Source organism: Gambusia affinis, linkage group LG09 (genome assembly GCF_019740435.1).
Source record: "Gambusia affinis linkage group LG09, SWU_Gaff_1.0, whole genome shotgun sequence".
Classification (NCBI taxonomy): domain Eukaryota; kingdom Metazoa; phylum Chordata; class Actinopteri; order Cyprinodontiformes; family Poeciliidae; genus Gambusia; species Gambusia affinis.
In genome coordinates this window covers 23,240,664-23,255,922 of record NC_057876.1, presented here as the reverse complement: position 1 = coordinate 23,255,922, position 15,259 = coordinate 23,240,664, and the positions used below count along the sequence as shown (strand labels likewise).

General features: G+C 38.1%; 1 protein-coding gene across 8 annotated transcripts in view; it reads left to right on the top strand.

Moving 5' to 3' along the window:
• The window catches only part of atp11c (ATPase phospholipid transporting 11C), a 52,909-nt gene that overhangs the window by 18,277 nt on the left and 19,373 nt on the right, over window positions 1-15,259 (top strand). For all 8 annotated transcript variants that reach the window (XR_006371629.1, XM_044126764.1, XM_044126760.1 and 5 more), the window contains exons 2-7: window positions 2,602-2,721; window positions 6,263-6,352; window positions 12,868-12,948; window positions 13,980-14,087; window positions 14,738-14,866; window positions 15,148-15,236. Coding sequence is in view for 7 of the 8 variants with exons in the window: in XM_044126764.1 (XP_043982699.1) it covers window positions 2,602-2,721; window positions 6,263-6,352; window positions 12,868-12,948; window positions 13,980-14,087; window positions 14,738-14,866; window positions 15,148-15,236 (617 nt within the window). In the remaining variant the exon portion in view is untranslated. The remainder of the gene's footprint in view (window positions 1-2,601; window positions 2,722-6,262; window positions 6,353-12,867; window positions 12,949-13,979; window positions 14,088-14,737; window positions 14,867-15,147; window positions 15,237-15,259) is intronic.

Sequence of the window (15,259 nt, the reverse complement as noted above, 5' to 3'; positions counted from 1 at the left end):
AAAGTGAACCGTACCAACTGAAAATGTAACAAGTGTTACAACTTGGGTGCCCAATTTAACCGAGTTTACCAAATTATCAGATGCGAAAACACCCTAAAAGTAGAGATACACGCTATATATTGGTAAAAGACGATGTTTTACACCCTATTTTGGTCCCATAAGTTAAAGAGTGCTGATAGTAACAGCTATTTCCCTCTTGTTGTGGTTTGTGTTTTGATGATGCACTGCAGGATTGGGGATGTGTCGAAATTATGTGGAAAGGTTAGGAAGACTATTGGTAAATGTCAGTTAACGACCATAAAAGCATTATTAATATTAGTTATGGCTCTCGGCCCAAATGTATCATATCCGTGCATCGCTTAGTAACCCTTAGTAATTCAAAAGTTTCTAAAATCTGAGTCCAGCCAATCAGTGGATCAGCTGTGAGCCATATAGCTGGTCTTGGTTGCCGTTTCACATATTAAGCTGGTTATTCATGAGTCGTCAGATCTTGTTACACTTCCTTTTTTTCCTCACACTTCTGCTTTCTTCGCCTCTTTTTTGGCAGCCAGGTCCATCCGGTGCTGCTGAAGGAGCGTCAGTATACTTAGTTGGATGTTAATCTTGACATCAATACTGAGGTGTGAACATGGCTGCATTATATAACCATGTTGGCTCCCTTCTCCAGCTTGATCTGTAGAAAAAGGGGGAATTGTCTCAAAATAAGCATTACGAATTTGGATTTATTTGATGTTGTTTTGCTCATAATTAAAATTAAGTAACTGTTTAAGTGGAGGTCATATTGGCAGTGTCATTATTGTGTATGAATTATTCTTCCAAGTGAGGATATTTTTTAATGTAACTTCTTGTCAGAAACAGCCTTTGTGCAGCCTGCAGTCCAGGTGGCCGCCATTCGCACCTTCTCTGGCGTTTGTCCAGGATCAGATGTTCATGGTAATCTGTCCTCTCACCCCACATGCTTCAGATCCCCTGCCAGTAGAATAATAATGATAATTCAGCAACATAAAAGTTGCTGTACAGTACAGCTTGTGCTGGAAGTGATAATGTTATTTAAGAAATGTGAATGGCAGCTACTTGGATAATGTTTTGACTGTCAGAGTAGAACAGCAGGACATTGTTTGCAGAATGAATAAGCTAATCCTGCTGAAAGTGATTCAGTCCTTCACAACTGTGGATGTGTTTGAGTAATTACCATTTAAATTTATTCTTTCATCTTTGGTTTTTATTCTAAACATGACAAGTCTTCTGAAAGTGCACTCCATTAATTTTAATGGTTTTTTTTTCAACTTGTCAGTGACAGAGTTACTCTGGAGATCCCAGTCTAAGCACATTACATTTCAGTTACTGCAGTTACAGTAAATTGTCTTTTTCCCCAGAACTGCCAATTTAATGGCTAGATAATTGTGGGCTAGAAACTAATCAGATATTTTCTCTTGCAGTCAAGAGGTTATGCTTGGTTATAGATCATTAACGAGAAAGAATTTATTCCTTTGATTCATTAGAATTTTCATGTTCTTTTGAGGCTGCTTATGTAACTTGTTTTTGTTTTGAGAATTGCATAATACACCAAAGATCTCGGAAGGTTACCACAGGCTACTATTAGATCAAAGTTATGTGATAAACATGAAAACATGAGACCCTCTTTCAAGCTCACTTTGCCTTTATTTTCAACCTAGAACTGTGTGCTTGCAAAACATGGAGGCATATTGCAAAAGGGAGTGATGAATAATATATTGCACTGAAATAAGCGCTATGCATAACATCTGTTTTATGGATTTCCCCTGCACTTGGTAAGATGTGACTGAGTTTATATTGGTTGCTGAAATACACTGTGTGCTTTTAAGTACAAGCAAAGTCATACATCCTCCTCATTGTGTTATCTGTAAGAGAAGCTGTTTCCATTAAAAATGTGTGTAAATCTTTGTCTAAATTCTACTAATGCTGAAAAAACCCACAAATTTAACAATTACTGTGTTTCCATTAAATAATAAATGAAAATAAAATTACACAGTCTACTTTAATGCACGGTTGAAGGTGTCCATGTGTGGATCTGGGATTGAAAGAATTATGTGTCTTTACAGACCGGGTTTCTGTATCTTATTTTGTGGAAAACAATCAAAACAGTGAATACTTTCTGAGAGAGCATGGCATGTTTGGAGCTCCGTAAGGTCTTTTTAAAAGGTTGATATGTTAGTGTATCCATGCATCATGGAAATATAATAACATTTGCTGCGTCATGAAAAAGAAACTCTACTCATAAATCTAAGCAGTATTGTTTTGCCTGGCTTCTTCAGTTTAATATCTCTTTGCATTTATAAGTCACCAGTTGGGAAAAAATAAATTAAGCACCCATACAAATTGCATTTTTGGCCCACTGTCCTTTGTCATACTCCCCTGGCTTGTGTCCAACTGATTTCCAATAGAGTGCTTTCAGAAGTTTAGTTAAGCACTTCTCAATTCTGTAACTTTTTTTCAAACAAGGTGAATCTTTTTTTTCCACATTGCTTATTTAGTACCTAAACTTATAAATTATAAATATATCTTCTCTTCTGTTTTGCTTCTTTCCCTCTCCTCCCCTCTGTCCCCTAATTTCACCTCTAGTTTGGTGGTGATGAGGGACGAGTTCACAGCAGGACGATCTACGTTGGCCATAAGTCCTGTCCCCCCAATGAGGCTTATATCCCGCCCAAGTTTTGCGATAACAGGATTGTGTCCTCTAAGGTAAGAAACACACTTTGGCTCTGCTCAGAACTAGCATTAACATTCACCTTACAAGAGCCGATCCTTTGTGAAAAGGGCTCTAATTTGAATGCGCCAAAGATCCGTTACGATGCAGAGAAAACTGTCAGCTCAAAGTCACATTAGGAGGTAGTCTGTTTAGATTATAATACACTGGTTAACAAGTTTTTAGCCTGTTTTACACAACAACTGACTCTTCTTTTAAATGTCACGTGATGAATTATAATGGCTGGTTCAAGTTGCTGAAGAAATTTGTCACCACTGCAAGACCAGAAATACCAACAGAATATAAAAGCCAAACAGATTTTTTTTTCTCCTGTACTTGACTGTGAATTGTGCTTTACTTGCCTTAAGGCATTTTCTTCACTTGTTTAACTCCCTGAATCCAAAATGAGCACTCTGAAGCATTCCTGTATCTTTGTTCCTCCTCCATCTTCCTGTTCTCACGCTTGTCTTTGCTCCCAACCAAGGGTGCTCATTTGTCTGTCAAGGGAGCACTGACTGGCAGTGAAATGCATGGTTGCTCACAATGAACTTGAAGCATGCGAAATTGGTTGTTTTCCCCATATACTTAGACTCCCCCCACCAATATTCTACCTTTCCTGTATCAACAGCAAGCTCAGACTCGTATCGCTGACTGGCTCTGTGGCATCATCAGTGACGGGGATGGGGAGGTGAAGACGTTTGCGTGAGAGAGACAGTCATGAGATTTATGGTGGTGCAGACGGTTTCAGTATACAGGGGCCAATCAATTGGCTCCTGCCGACATGTCAAGATAAACAGCCTTTAATTACTCCGGCTGTAGTGTTTATGTTCACCGTTTCCTCTGGACTCCATCATCTTTTTGGTTTTGCACTCTGCAATGACCAAAACATGCATTTCCTCTCTTGCTTTTGCTTCTTCTGCACCACCACTCTCAACCCCCACCGACTGCTGCCATCCCCCCTTTCTTCTCATTACTTTTACTCTCTTTTCTCTCTAGCAGAATGAGATGGGCTTTTCTGCTGCCACTGCATTTCAACACTCCCCAAGCAGACTTTTTCCTATATAATCAGTGCCTCCATGCTGTTTCTGTGCAAGTGTGTTGTAAATGTATTTGCAGGCATGTGTTAGCATTTGTGTTGCATTGTTTTGCAGATCAGTTGCTTCTTGTTGAGACTTGTTCACAGAAAGTCAAGCAGATAAAATGTGTTTCTTTATGGCCAGTAGTATCAGTGGTCATGGTCACTTAAACAAGAGCAAAAATGACTTGATACTGTGGTTCGCTCCACATCTAAGAGTTCCCAAATAAAAGACATAAATCAGCAATCTAAATCAGTGATGTCCTTCTAGGTCTTTGTTTGGCCAGCTACTAAGAACTAAAATAGTGACTGAAGCTAATTATTTTTCTGACTCCCATACAATAAGCCTATACATAGATGTATGAATATTTATCATTTCAAATGTCACTGCTTTGCTGTTATTTCTTTTACATAGGCAAAGTTGTTTAAAAGTAATGCTAAAACTTGATATATAGCACATAGAGCAGCTAAAAACACAATTAAAAACTTTAGACAAATATTAGGCAGCAAATTTGGACATTTATTACTGAAATTCAATTTCCCTTTGGGATCAATAAGGTATTTTTAAATTGAATCAAATTTGAATTCTAACAATATTTAACATTTGAAGTAATGTAAAATACGATGTCTGGTAAGGGATTTAGGGAGATCTCAAAAGTAAGTGTGTAACTGTACACATAATTTCCAGTTTTGTTACAACTTTAAAGCTTTAAAGTAAAAATTTATGTTTTTGGTATCTTTCAAGCAAGATAAACAAGGAGAAATGTATAAACAGAAATCTGATTTCTTCTTTATTAAGCAAGGAATGTCAAAATCTTCTAACATTTTCTCAAAGTGTTTTTGGCACTGGTGACCTTTACTCGTTAGTAGTTCAAATCGGAGGAGGTCTGTTAGAGAAGGAGAGCTGGGAATCGAACCTGGGACAGGTGCTCTGACGACTGTAGTCTCTTCATTGGGGGTACTGGCTCTACCAGTGAGCCACCTGCTTTCCTCTGTCGCAATAATTTGATCAAAATGTTCGAGCATTTCTATAAGTGACCATTAAACTTACTGGGTATTCCTCATCCTACATAACGATCCGGTTGTCTTGGAATGAACTGTGAAATTTCACTTGTGTGGGAAACGGCTCTTATTATTTCCCACGATATGTCGGACAGACTTGCCTTGGCATATTACCGATGTCTGGCTTCATGTCTGCTTCTGTGAGCATGTCTGCCAGAAGCATGTGTTCTGTTCTCTTCTCTGTAATTGTAATGTTTAACTTCAGTGTAGAGAGAATTATGAAGAACATTGACATTAAGCGTTGGTGCACCAACTTTTGTTCTCCATTGTCAATGTAGCAAGTTCCCCAAAGCTGATTTTCCTCATAGCTGGGAGTTCTCTAGTTTGTTTTGGTAACACTTTTTATGGCAGAGCATAAGCTTTCCAAACATAAACAAGCTGCATACAAGGGTATTTGTAAATAGTTTTTGTTCAAATTCATGGTCCATTACATCTCTATCCAAAGAATTAGAAATCATGCATTACTTTGTCTAGGTGGAGGACATTCAAAACCTCTTCCAACTTGCCTATGACTGACAGACACAAATTTGAACAGAAGAGTAATGTTCTTTGGGCACATTAGTCTAAAATGTAATTATTTGGACACCAGAACAGAAGGCATGTTTGACATCAGCCAAATGTAGGCAAGGTAATTGTATTGGTATAACACATTTACATCAATTAGACAATTTTACAGTGCTTTACATGATTAGCAGGTAAATAAAACAACAATCTAGCTAAAAACAAACATGCATTACATATAGCATTCCCCACAGAACCTCATACAGACCGAAGCACAGAGTTGGAAATGTAATGGCTCACCATGAGTTTTACCATGTAGCTGGTGCTTGATGAAATAGTGAGATATGTAAAATAAATAAACAAATAAATGAAGCTTAAGCAAAAGTGAACATTGCAGCATGACAAGGACTCAAAACATAACATAAAATCCATCCAGAACTGACTGAGAAGAAGGTTTGATCTTAATGAGAAGCTGTGTTGATACGACGAGGCTTTAATGCAAGAGATCCTCAAAACATCAACTCAGCTGAAAGTGAGGAGTGGGGCAAACCTTCTTCAGTCCAAATAGATTTTATATTTTGTTTCTTCCTGCAATTAAATCTTCTTTCCTTTCTTTTCCAGAGATGAATAAAAATAATAGACATCTGTATATCAACATTTCTTAATTAAAAACTGAATATCATTTGGGAGTCCTATTTTCTTGATGACTACATCAAGAAGGTTTATAAGCTACAATGTTTTGAATGTCACTTTCCTTTGCTGGTTTTTCTTTTACCAAATTAAGTTTGTTCAAATATCCTGTTAAAATGTAAATAAAAGCACTAAATAATCAAATGAATAAGTAAATATCTGACTCGCATTTATGTGTTTTTTTTTTGTTTTTGTTTTTTTTTTTGCAGTATACAGTTTGGAATTTTCTACCAAAGAACTTGTTTGAACAATTTCGAAGAATTGCCAATTTTTACTTCCTTATCATCTTCCTGGTACAGGTAAGTTCAAACTTTCAGTATGTTTAAACCAATAAAAAGGTTTGATAGTGCATGTGCGTGTCTGGGTGGATCCGTGCCTTTAAGGACACAGTGAAGCCTGTTACACAGTAGTTGTGGAATGTATATTTGCACAAGCAAAAGGTGTGAAGCAGTATCGGGTTGTTGCAACTATATATGCTAACAACACCCATTTTTACAGGATGTGTGAAATTTGTACGTCTGTAATGGTTTAGAAGCACAAATGTTTCCATTCAGCTCGTATTACACATGTATAACCTTGGATATTTTTGATGTCTTATGTTTTAAGAAACATATGTGTAAAGAAGTAAATACACAGAGTAAGTATTAATATGAGAGTCAAATGAAAAATGAAAAAAAAGCTTTGACTGATTACATTAAGTAAACATTAAGTACTACCTATAAATATATCCACTTACCTGTAGGTGGTATTCTGTTACAGCTTCGGATTTAGATGTTTTAGGTAAAACAGTTTCTGAATAGCTTTTAACCTAAGGATCTATTTGTACAGACGCTAATGTTCTCCTCTTGTGTGGTATCAAAAGTGAAGAAGAGTTTTGAGAGCGCGTCTGTTTTTGTTCCTCTGTTAGCTCTCGTGTCTCTTTTCTGATCCCTTAAAGTGGGAACTATCTACTCCCCCATTAAAAGGGACTTGAACTTTCTCTAAAGTAGACAGATTCTAGTTTGGGCTTGCTCATGGGGCTGGATCTTCTTTCTCAGGTGTCATACTGACTAAATGAGCTGAAACTGACAGCTCCTTTCAGTCCAGTTCTGTAGCCAGAAGAGGCAGATCATCGTTCTGTTTTTGACATTTCTCACTATCTTAAATTGAGCCAAATAATTAAAGTTCCTCCCAACCCCTTGATCATCTTTAACACCTTCTCTGGATTTATGCTTTTCAGCTTATCAGTTTGCTTCAAATTTGACCTAAGCAGGTGTTTTTTTTTCCTCAGGTGAATTAGTGGGAAAAAAAAGCAGGTGTTAAGGGTGCACAAAGTTGTGTGTGTAAGCCAACATAAATGTTTTCTTCAGTTGCATGCTGCCACATGATGCAGATTTCTGGTGTAGAGAATGTACAAGAACATTTCTGCTTTTTTTCCCCCTGGACATATGAGTCAGTGGGTTTCCCCAGATTGTTAACGGTGTTTACTGATGCTGAAGCATGATTGGCACTTCTTTGCTAAAGCCGTCCTTTGCAGGAAGCTCCTTATGGTGAGCCCTCAGTTCTGTTTCACCGGGATTTTAGACAGCGAGGGACAGGTACACACGTCGTGCCGCTGATTCGCACTTCAATTTTTTTCTGACAGAAATAAATCGTCTCACATCCCCTGAGAGAGACTATATACAAATACCCTAACATTAATGCCATCCAACCCCCGACTCCATTCCATGAATCTTTTATATCCCCTTTTTATTCTCAGGGTTGCCATTGTTCTTTTTCAGTCTTTATCCCACCGTGTCTCTGCAGCGCTGCACTGCTGACGTCAGCAGCCAGGGAGCCCTCTGTACTTCACAGCGACACAAATAGACACAGGCTGATAAAAAAGCACCACTCTTCTATAAATAGCCCCTGAATGTCTTTGCCTGAGAGTTCAGTCGAACAGGAATAGAGCACTGTGAGAGACAGAAACTGAAAATGAGAACGGGAGAGCGGGAGGGGACGGGGGGTGCCGGGGTAGGACATCAAGACCCACGGCACAGAAATGGGGGACCCCGGAGACCTGCTGTCTGTTGCTCACCCTGACACATTTCCTGCATCAGATGAAGTGGTGCTGTGCTCTGCTGCTCTGAAATCACACCCGCATATCAGCAGGAGTACACAGTTCACTCATACTGCAGAGTTTTACTTTATTTATTTATATATTTTCTGGCATTGCATTTGGTGCATTGGAGAAAAGTGGTGGGAGAACTGAAAGTGTTTTTTGTGCAGGAAACATGATGTGCGTAATATTTTTGCTGACTGAGGACTGTTTGGCAAAATCACTGAACCTGAAAGACTTGCATAGATTTTAGTTTTCTTAGGGTGCATTCGAACTAGCCCTGTTTCATCCGCTTCAATCCAAATTTAGTTTGTTTGCCTAGAAAGTCCGGATTGTTTGAGGAGGTGTGAAAGTGCAATCAAACTCTGGTTCACCTAAAAGTCTCTGTCTCAGTTTGGTTGAAGCGAACTCTGGTGCAGTTTGAATGCATATGTGAATGACAAGTGGACCAGAGTCCACTCCAAAAGCAGGATGAGAACTACAGCGCAGTCCATTTTGGGTAAATACAACCCAGACAGCGAGTCCAGTGCTGCTGGAAGAAATGGCTCGTGGTTTGATACCAAAGATAAAAGATAAATCCTACAACCGTTGAAATCTGACGCCACTCCATTTTTGTTTATATTTGGTGAAGAAGAAAAGTCTTCTTTGGAAGTTTGGCTGTTGTTTACGTCAGTAGTTCTTGGTGTAGCACCACCACAGGTTTTTCAGAGGGTTTGGATTGTTTGACACAGAGCAGAGTGATGAGCCATGACACTCTAAACCTTTAGATATTTGTGGAATTCACCAAGCCTTGGGTAACAATGAAGGTTTTAGCCTTGTACATTTTAATTGTTAGAAATCCTGGATAGTGGTCTAAAATACAGGCATATAAACTCAGTGTCTTTATAATTCTAATCATGCAGGGAACTCTATTGATGGGGAACTTTAATGTGAAACTCCAAGACCCTTTGTGCGATTTTTAATTTTTTTTTTAAAAGGTAGCAACTTGGAGTGAAACCAGAACTCAACAGTCTAGGGAATAGCAAAGTCAGAGTTTAAGGACTCTTACTTGGCATTACAATTTCTCAGTGACATGGAAAATGGCACGTTATGCGAACATCTTGATGTAGTGACATGTTTGCGCTCCGGCCTTCCTCTTCAAGATATCAAATCATGACCAAAAGAACAAGATACCGGATACAAATGGCTGAAATTGACTTTTTCTGAAGGGTGGCTGTACCTTTTGCATTACTGCTGTTGTCCCACCACTTTATTGCTGTTCCTCTTCATAGAAATAAACTGAATGAGGTTGTTCGGCCGTCTGATCAGGATTTCCAGACATGTTCTACCAGGACTCATTGGTGCAGACCCAGAACTCACTGTAGGGATAATCTGTTCTGACCTGTGAATGGCTTGTGATCCTCCAGAATGGATTGGAGGTGTCAACAGGGAGCGAAATGAGTTTCCCTCCTTGACCTGTTCCACCTGGGAGACAGTGTGTGGAGAAAAAAAGGTGGATTGTACTAAAGCTTTTTCTTTATTTACCTACAGCAGTAAAACATGTAGTTGTCTCACTTCGGATGGATTTACCTAAATGTAAACATACTTGACATTATGAACAACACAGTGAAAATGTAGTGTTGAGACGAGTTCCTCCGTCTACATTTTACTGTATTCAATTACAACTCAAACACAGGATTTTATATGTTTAGACATCTCCATATTATTATTTTTTTTTATCATAAAACACCATCACCATCTTATTCAAATCATATAACTGATCATTTATTGTGTAACGATCAGTTTTTTACTGATCGCAGTTATAAAATGCTACAAACACAGTCAGAAAATCTTAGTGTGCGTTGTTCACCTTTGGAGTTAAGTAAAAACTAATAAGAATAATTTTTGTGAAAAATTTATTATAAACCTTTGTAGGTTCTGGACCATTTTATAGACACCACAGAATGGATTGAATTATCCACTCACAAATGGTGACATCAGTCATCACCATTAAGCTATTTTAAATGCAAAGTGTTTTCCATATTACTGCAGTTCTTCTAAAGTTAAATTCTGCTGTTCTATTAAAACAGCTGCCTGAAAGCATGTTGAGTTAAATTTAGCAAGGCATTCTGCATGTTAGATGGTTCAATGGAAAGGCTTAGTTTTTAATAATACTTTAAAACTTGAAAAGGAGCATTTCTCACATACTCTATTACTTCTTCTACTTCAAATACACAGATATTTGAGGTATCTGAAGTTTAGGTCAATTATTAGTTCTAGCTTTCAGTGGGTTATCTAACAAAGCTGGTTGCCCAGCTCATCAAGAAAAACTGTTGATAATGTACAACTTACAAAGTCTGTTTACTCATTACAGTGTTATTTACTAAAAATAATCTTTATTTTATTATGTCTTTCTTTCCAAGACCTCTTTCTTTAAGATTAATATTTTTTAGTTTTATCTTGTTCAGATTGTCTATCCCGACAATAAGGACTAAAAGACCCTTTAATAACAAAAATCTGCACATATTAACAAAACAATTAATGTAATGGAAACCAGCTACAGCCTTGTTTTTGCTGTTCCTGTTTGAATTATGATGCTTTTGAGTGTGAGAAGCTTGTCAACTCAAGCTTCAAGTTTTGTTGTGAAAAGAGAATAAAAGTACTCTTTTAGATCTAACTTTTATACCCAGACTAAAAAAAGCCCCTACCATCCACAGTTTCTTTTTTTAGTCCTTTATTGTACACTTAAGATACACCAAAGTAGTGCTGAGATTGTTCAAGTAAAGGCTATTTATAAACCATAGTTTAAACAACTGCTCCTGACCAAAGTTCTGTAGTTTAAAAATAGCTTTAAAAGACGCAAAGTGCAGTGTAAAGATTGCTTTGCATGCTTTAGTGCCAGTCTGATCTGTGTGTGGCCTTCTGAATGCATCATTATCTGCGTGTCCTCTTCTTGGTGGTTGTGGTTGTTCCCACTTGTATTTGATATTTAAATATTGTGAAGGGTTCTTGAAAATTGGGATATTTTAGTTTGCTTTATTGTCTTGCAAAGTTGTTTGTTGGCATGTGTAAAAATGCTTTGTATGTGGCTCCAAATGTGAATAAGTGTAGCCCATTTTGTAAAACATCACATCTTATTATGCAAGTTGTGTTTACTTACATTGTGTGAATAGACTAGAAATAACCACTTTTTTCTCGACATCCGACATTAAACCACACTAAACTGACCTAAACGTTTTAGGTCAGAATTATTTACGCTTGGTAAATTCCAGAGATAATTTATTGCTTTCAATTAATTCAGAGAGCTACATAAATTAATTCATTATTTGACAGAACTGCCTTTAAACTGTACATTTTGGGTGTTGTGTTTCATCCTGCTGCAACAAAATTTCTTTTAAGAAGAAGCGGCATCAGCAGCCGGCATCTAAAAAAGTTTTTTGATGTACTTCTCTTCCAAACTCATAAAAGATTTAGCTTTATTTGAGTTGTCCCTTTTTGTTTGTGTTAGTTTGGTAGTGCTAAAAATTGTCCGAAGAAATGTTAGATTTCAAAAGGGGGTATAGATTGCTTCAATTGCTTCTGTTTTAATCACAATAATGTTTTGGAACATGACGCACGAGCTTGTTAATCAGTGCATAACTTAAATGATTAGAGAACAATGTGTTACTCAATTCAGTAATCCACCAGCTCACAGTAACTTGCAGCTTTGAGACACTTGAAGCAGATGCATGTTTATCATTTTTATGCATTCAAAGTTTGGAGTGTTTTTGTTTAAACCTATCGCATCTGGATGACTTAAGGATGATTTATGAGTATTTACTTCAGTTCTTTTAGAACCAAGAGGTCTGCTGTTATAAATTTGGCACCACTGTGTGTCAAATTAGTTAATGTCCAAATTATTTGTTATTTTTGTTAGACTTGACAACATTTTTACGTGTGCATGTGAACAGGTTTCTTACTCCCTATTTATTGTGGCTTTGCATTCCTGTTGATTTGGAAATATTGCTCCAGTTTTAGGTCATGCAAGTGAGAAACACAGAAGCATAAAACTTTCTAGTTGTTGCCTGAATATAAATGAGTTGATTATGCCACGTCTGTGCATGCTGTCATATTGAAACTGACTGTTCCGCCAGAAAGGAGACTTAGGTGGTGCGATGTAGGGGGGCAAATCTGCATTATGCGGGATCAAGAATGCCAGAGTAAATCCATTAGTTGGTTTATAGGGACACATGAGTACATAGAACTGATTGTCTCATTAGACTTTAGTTGGAGCCTTTTTTGATGTGATTGGTTGGGATATTACCAGATCTAAACTCATAAGATGCATAGAGCTTCAGTGGAAGCACACATTGTACTCCCCTCCACATTGCGCAGGGGGTGGGGGGGACAGGTAACGGGAATTTGACAAAGCTCCTTGCTGGCCTTCTACTATGCCTTGGCAGGGACACAAAAGTGTTGGCATGCCTGCAGATTAAGCACTCTGTCCCAGGCTCTCTTGATTAAAAGTTCTTTGGCCCAGAACCTCCTTTGCTTCCCTCCAAAATATAAATGTCTCCCTCATGTTTCTCCTTATGGCCAAATATGTGGTATGGTGTAAGCATCTTAGAGAAATGGATTACATCCTGAATTCAGAGGGTTAACCCAATCCTTTCAACTATCACCACATAATGTCCCTGCCATAGAAATAACACACAGCAGTGGGAATTTATAATTAATGCTTTAAATGCACACTGTTTTCCTTTTGTTGTTTCCCTGCAGGTGATAGTGGACACCCCTACCAGCCCAGTCACCAGTGGCCTACCTTTATTTTTTGTCATCACTGTAACTGCTATCAAACAGGTAAGACCCTGCCTAATGAGTCAGATCAGTGCTGATAACAGAAATATTATTAGCTCTCCATTGCAATGTCCTCATTGTCTTCTACTGCATTATGCCCCCCACTCTCCGCAAAGCACATTAAATTCTGTTGTCTTTATAACTCCCACATTGTTTTTTGTATAAAGTACTCAACTAATGCTCTCTTGGGTTCTGTATTAATGTGCTTTGCTGATGAGTTCTGATTGGGGTGAAGATGCAATGGGCTCCTGGGAATTGTGAGTAAATGTAGAGCGAATGAGCGAGCCAGTCTTTTACAGAGACACAAATTATCAAGGGAGTGTCCATTTCTTCCTCTCTGTTGCTGCAACATCCCAGTGTCAGATGTATTGTTTTAGGATCAGCTCTTTAGTTGCACCACTGCTGGGACTTTGAAATGGACAATAGTGGGTGGATTTCCCTGCAAAAATAAAAGGGAACCACTCATATTAGCGGAGCACTTTCAGCCAGTTTTTGATGAGAGATTCCAAGGAGGTCTGCCCAACTTTATTACTGTGACTGAAGTGATTTCTGCTGCCTCTCTTTATTCTCTCCCTGGCGTTTTTCCTCTGTTAATCAACCAGACTTTCTCTCCCCATCACCTTTCCCTGTAATCTCACATTTTGGCTCGAGATCAGTGTGGGCATGGACTGAACTCTTTCTTTCTACCCACAGCATCTCTTGTACTTTCATCACTGCATTTTAAGAATAAACCAGATTTTATTTCTTACTTGACTGCAGAATGTGCATTATTTTGTACCTGGTTTAGTAGATCTTTATGATCTGCTGTTTAGTAGTTCTTTTGGGCAATTAACCAGTCACCTTACAGGAATTGTTTTCTCTTTCCTTCAGAGGTCATAGTTGTGTTCATACCCCACTTTTTCTGCATTTTGTGACTTCATATTGATCTTACAGCTATTAGTATCTCAAGGGTATTAATGGGTCAGTGAAAGTTTACCATTTTTTGTTTGCTCAGCAGTTAAACCAATTTAAGTTTTTTTGACACGTTGCCACAGGGATATGAGGACTGGCTGCGGCACAAGGCTGACCGGGAGGTGAATGAGTACTGGGTGTCCGTACTAGAGGATGGCCGGACGATACGGAAAATGAGTGCTAAAATCAAGGTACCTTTTTGCACACACATCCTAACTTGGATCAGTAGGAATAAAAATAACAATATTTTTGCAGTGAGAAGTTGTTAGAATGAGAGGGCTGATGATAATCAATATGTGTCTTCTGTTGCTGTTCACTTTGATTTAATGTCAATATGAAGAGTTGGGTTTGCTTTGTTTGTTAAGCAACCTGTAAAATTATTCCAGCACACGGAGGCTGAAAAATTTAAAATAAACTGGTGTTGTTTATACGTCGGGCTTTATATGCGAGTATACCAAGGTTTCAAGCTGTCACACTACTGTTATTTTTCAGTATGCAAGCTAAGCTAAAATTAAACTTCTAGGAAATGATTTAGTTTAGATGTTCTGCTATTCTTTGTGATGACGTTTTCGACGGTTATGATGCATGTGACTGCCTGCAAACATTCACCCTTACACGCCTCAGAATACTAAGGACACGAAATGCAAAATCACTGATATTTACCGTTTCTTAAATCCTTGTGAAATCTGATTCTGTCCAACATTTATGATTCCTATTGCATTTCCAATTGAATCTACTGTTTTATTTACATTAATTATTGTTGTGTATGTTGTCTGTTATTCTACTTCATTATGCTGTTTTACTTATTGTTATTGGGTCTTTTGTTGTCTGGTGCTTTAAGGTTGGAGATATTGTGGAAGTAGAAGAAGATGAGACCTTTCCCTGTGATCTAATACTGCTGCAGTCCAGCCGAGATGATGGCACATGTTTTGTTACCACAGCAAGTCTGGATGGAGAGTCCAACCATAAAGTGAGATGCACTGCTACTCATCTCCTAATCCCTATTTATAAGCCTTGTGTCATCTGAAGGTCTTAGAGTTACAAATCTGATATCATTGAGTCATCACATGCTTCTCTCATCTGTTACATTATTATGTTCATATTCATTTGTCACAGCATTTTAGTATCTTTTTTAAACTCCCACTCTTTCTCTAGCTGAGTGAGAAAGAGAACAGGAAGCTAAAAAGACCGTTTGACCTTACTCAGTCCTGGCTTTCAGTTCTTACTCTGTTTGTTTGTTCCATCTTCTAGACACACCACACAGTGGCAGACCTAGAGAGTGATCTGCAGTATCTCAGTGCCACCATTGAGTGTGAACAGCCTCAGCCTGACCTTTACAAGTAAGTCAGTCACCAGGTGGTCT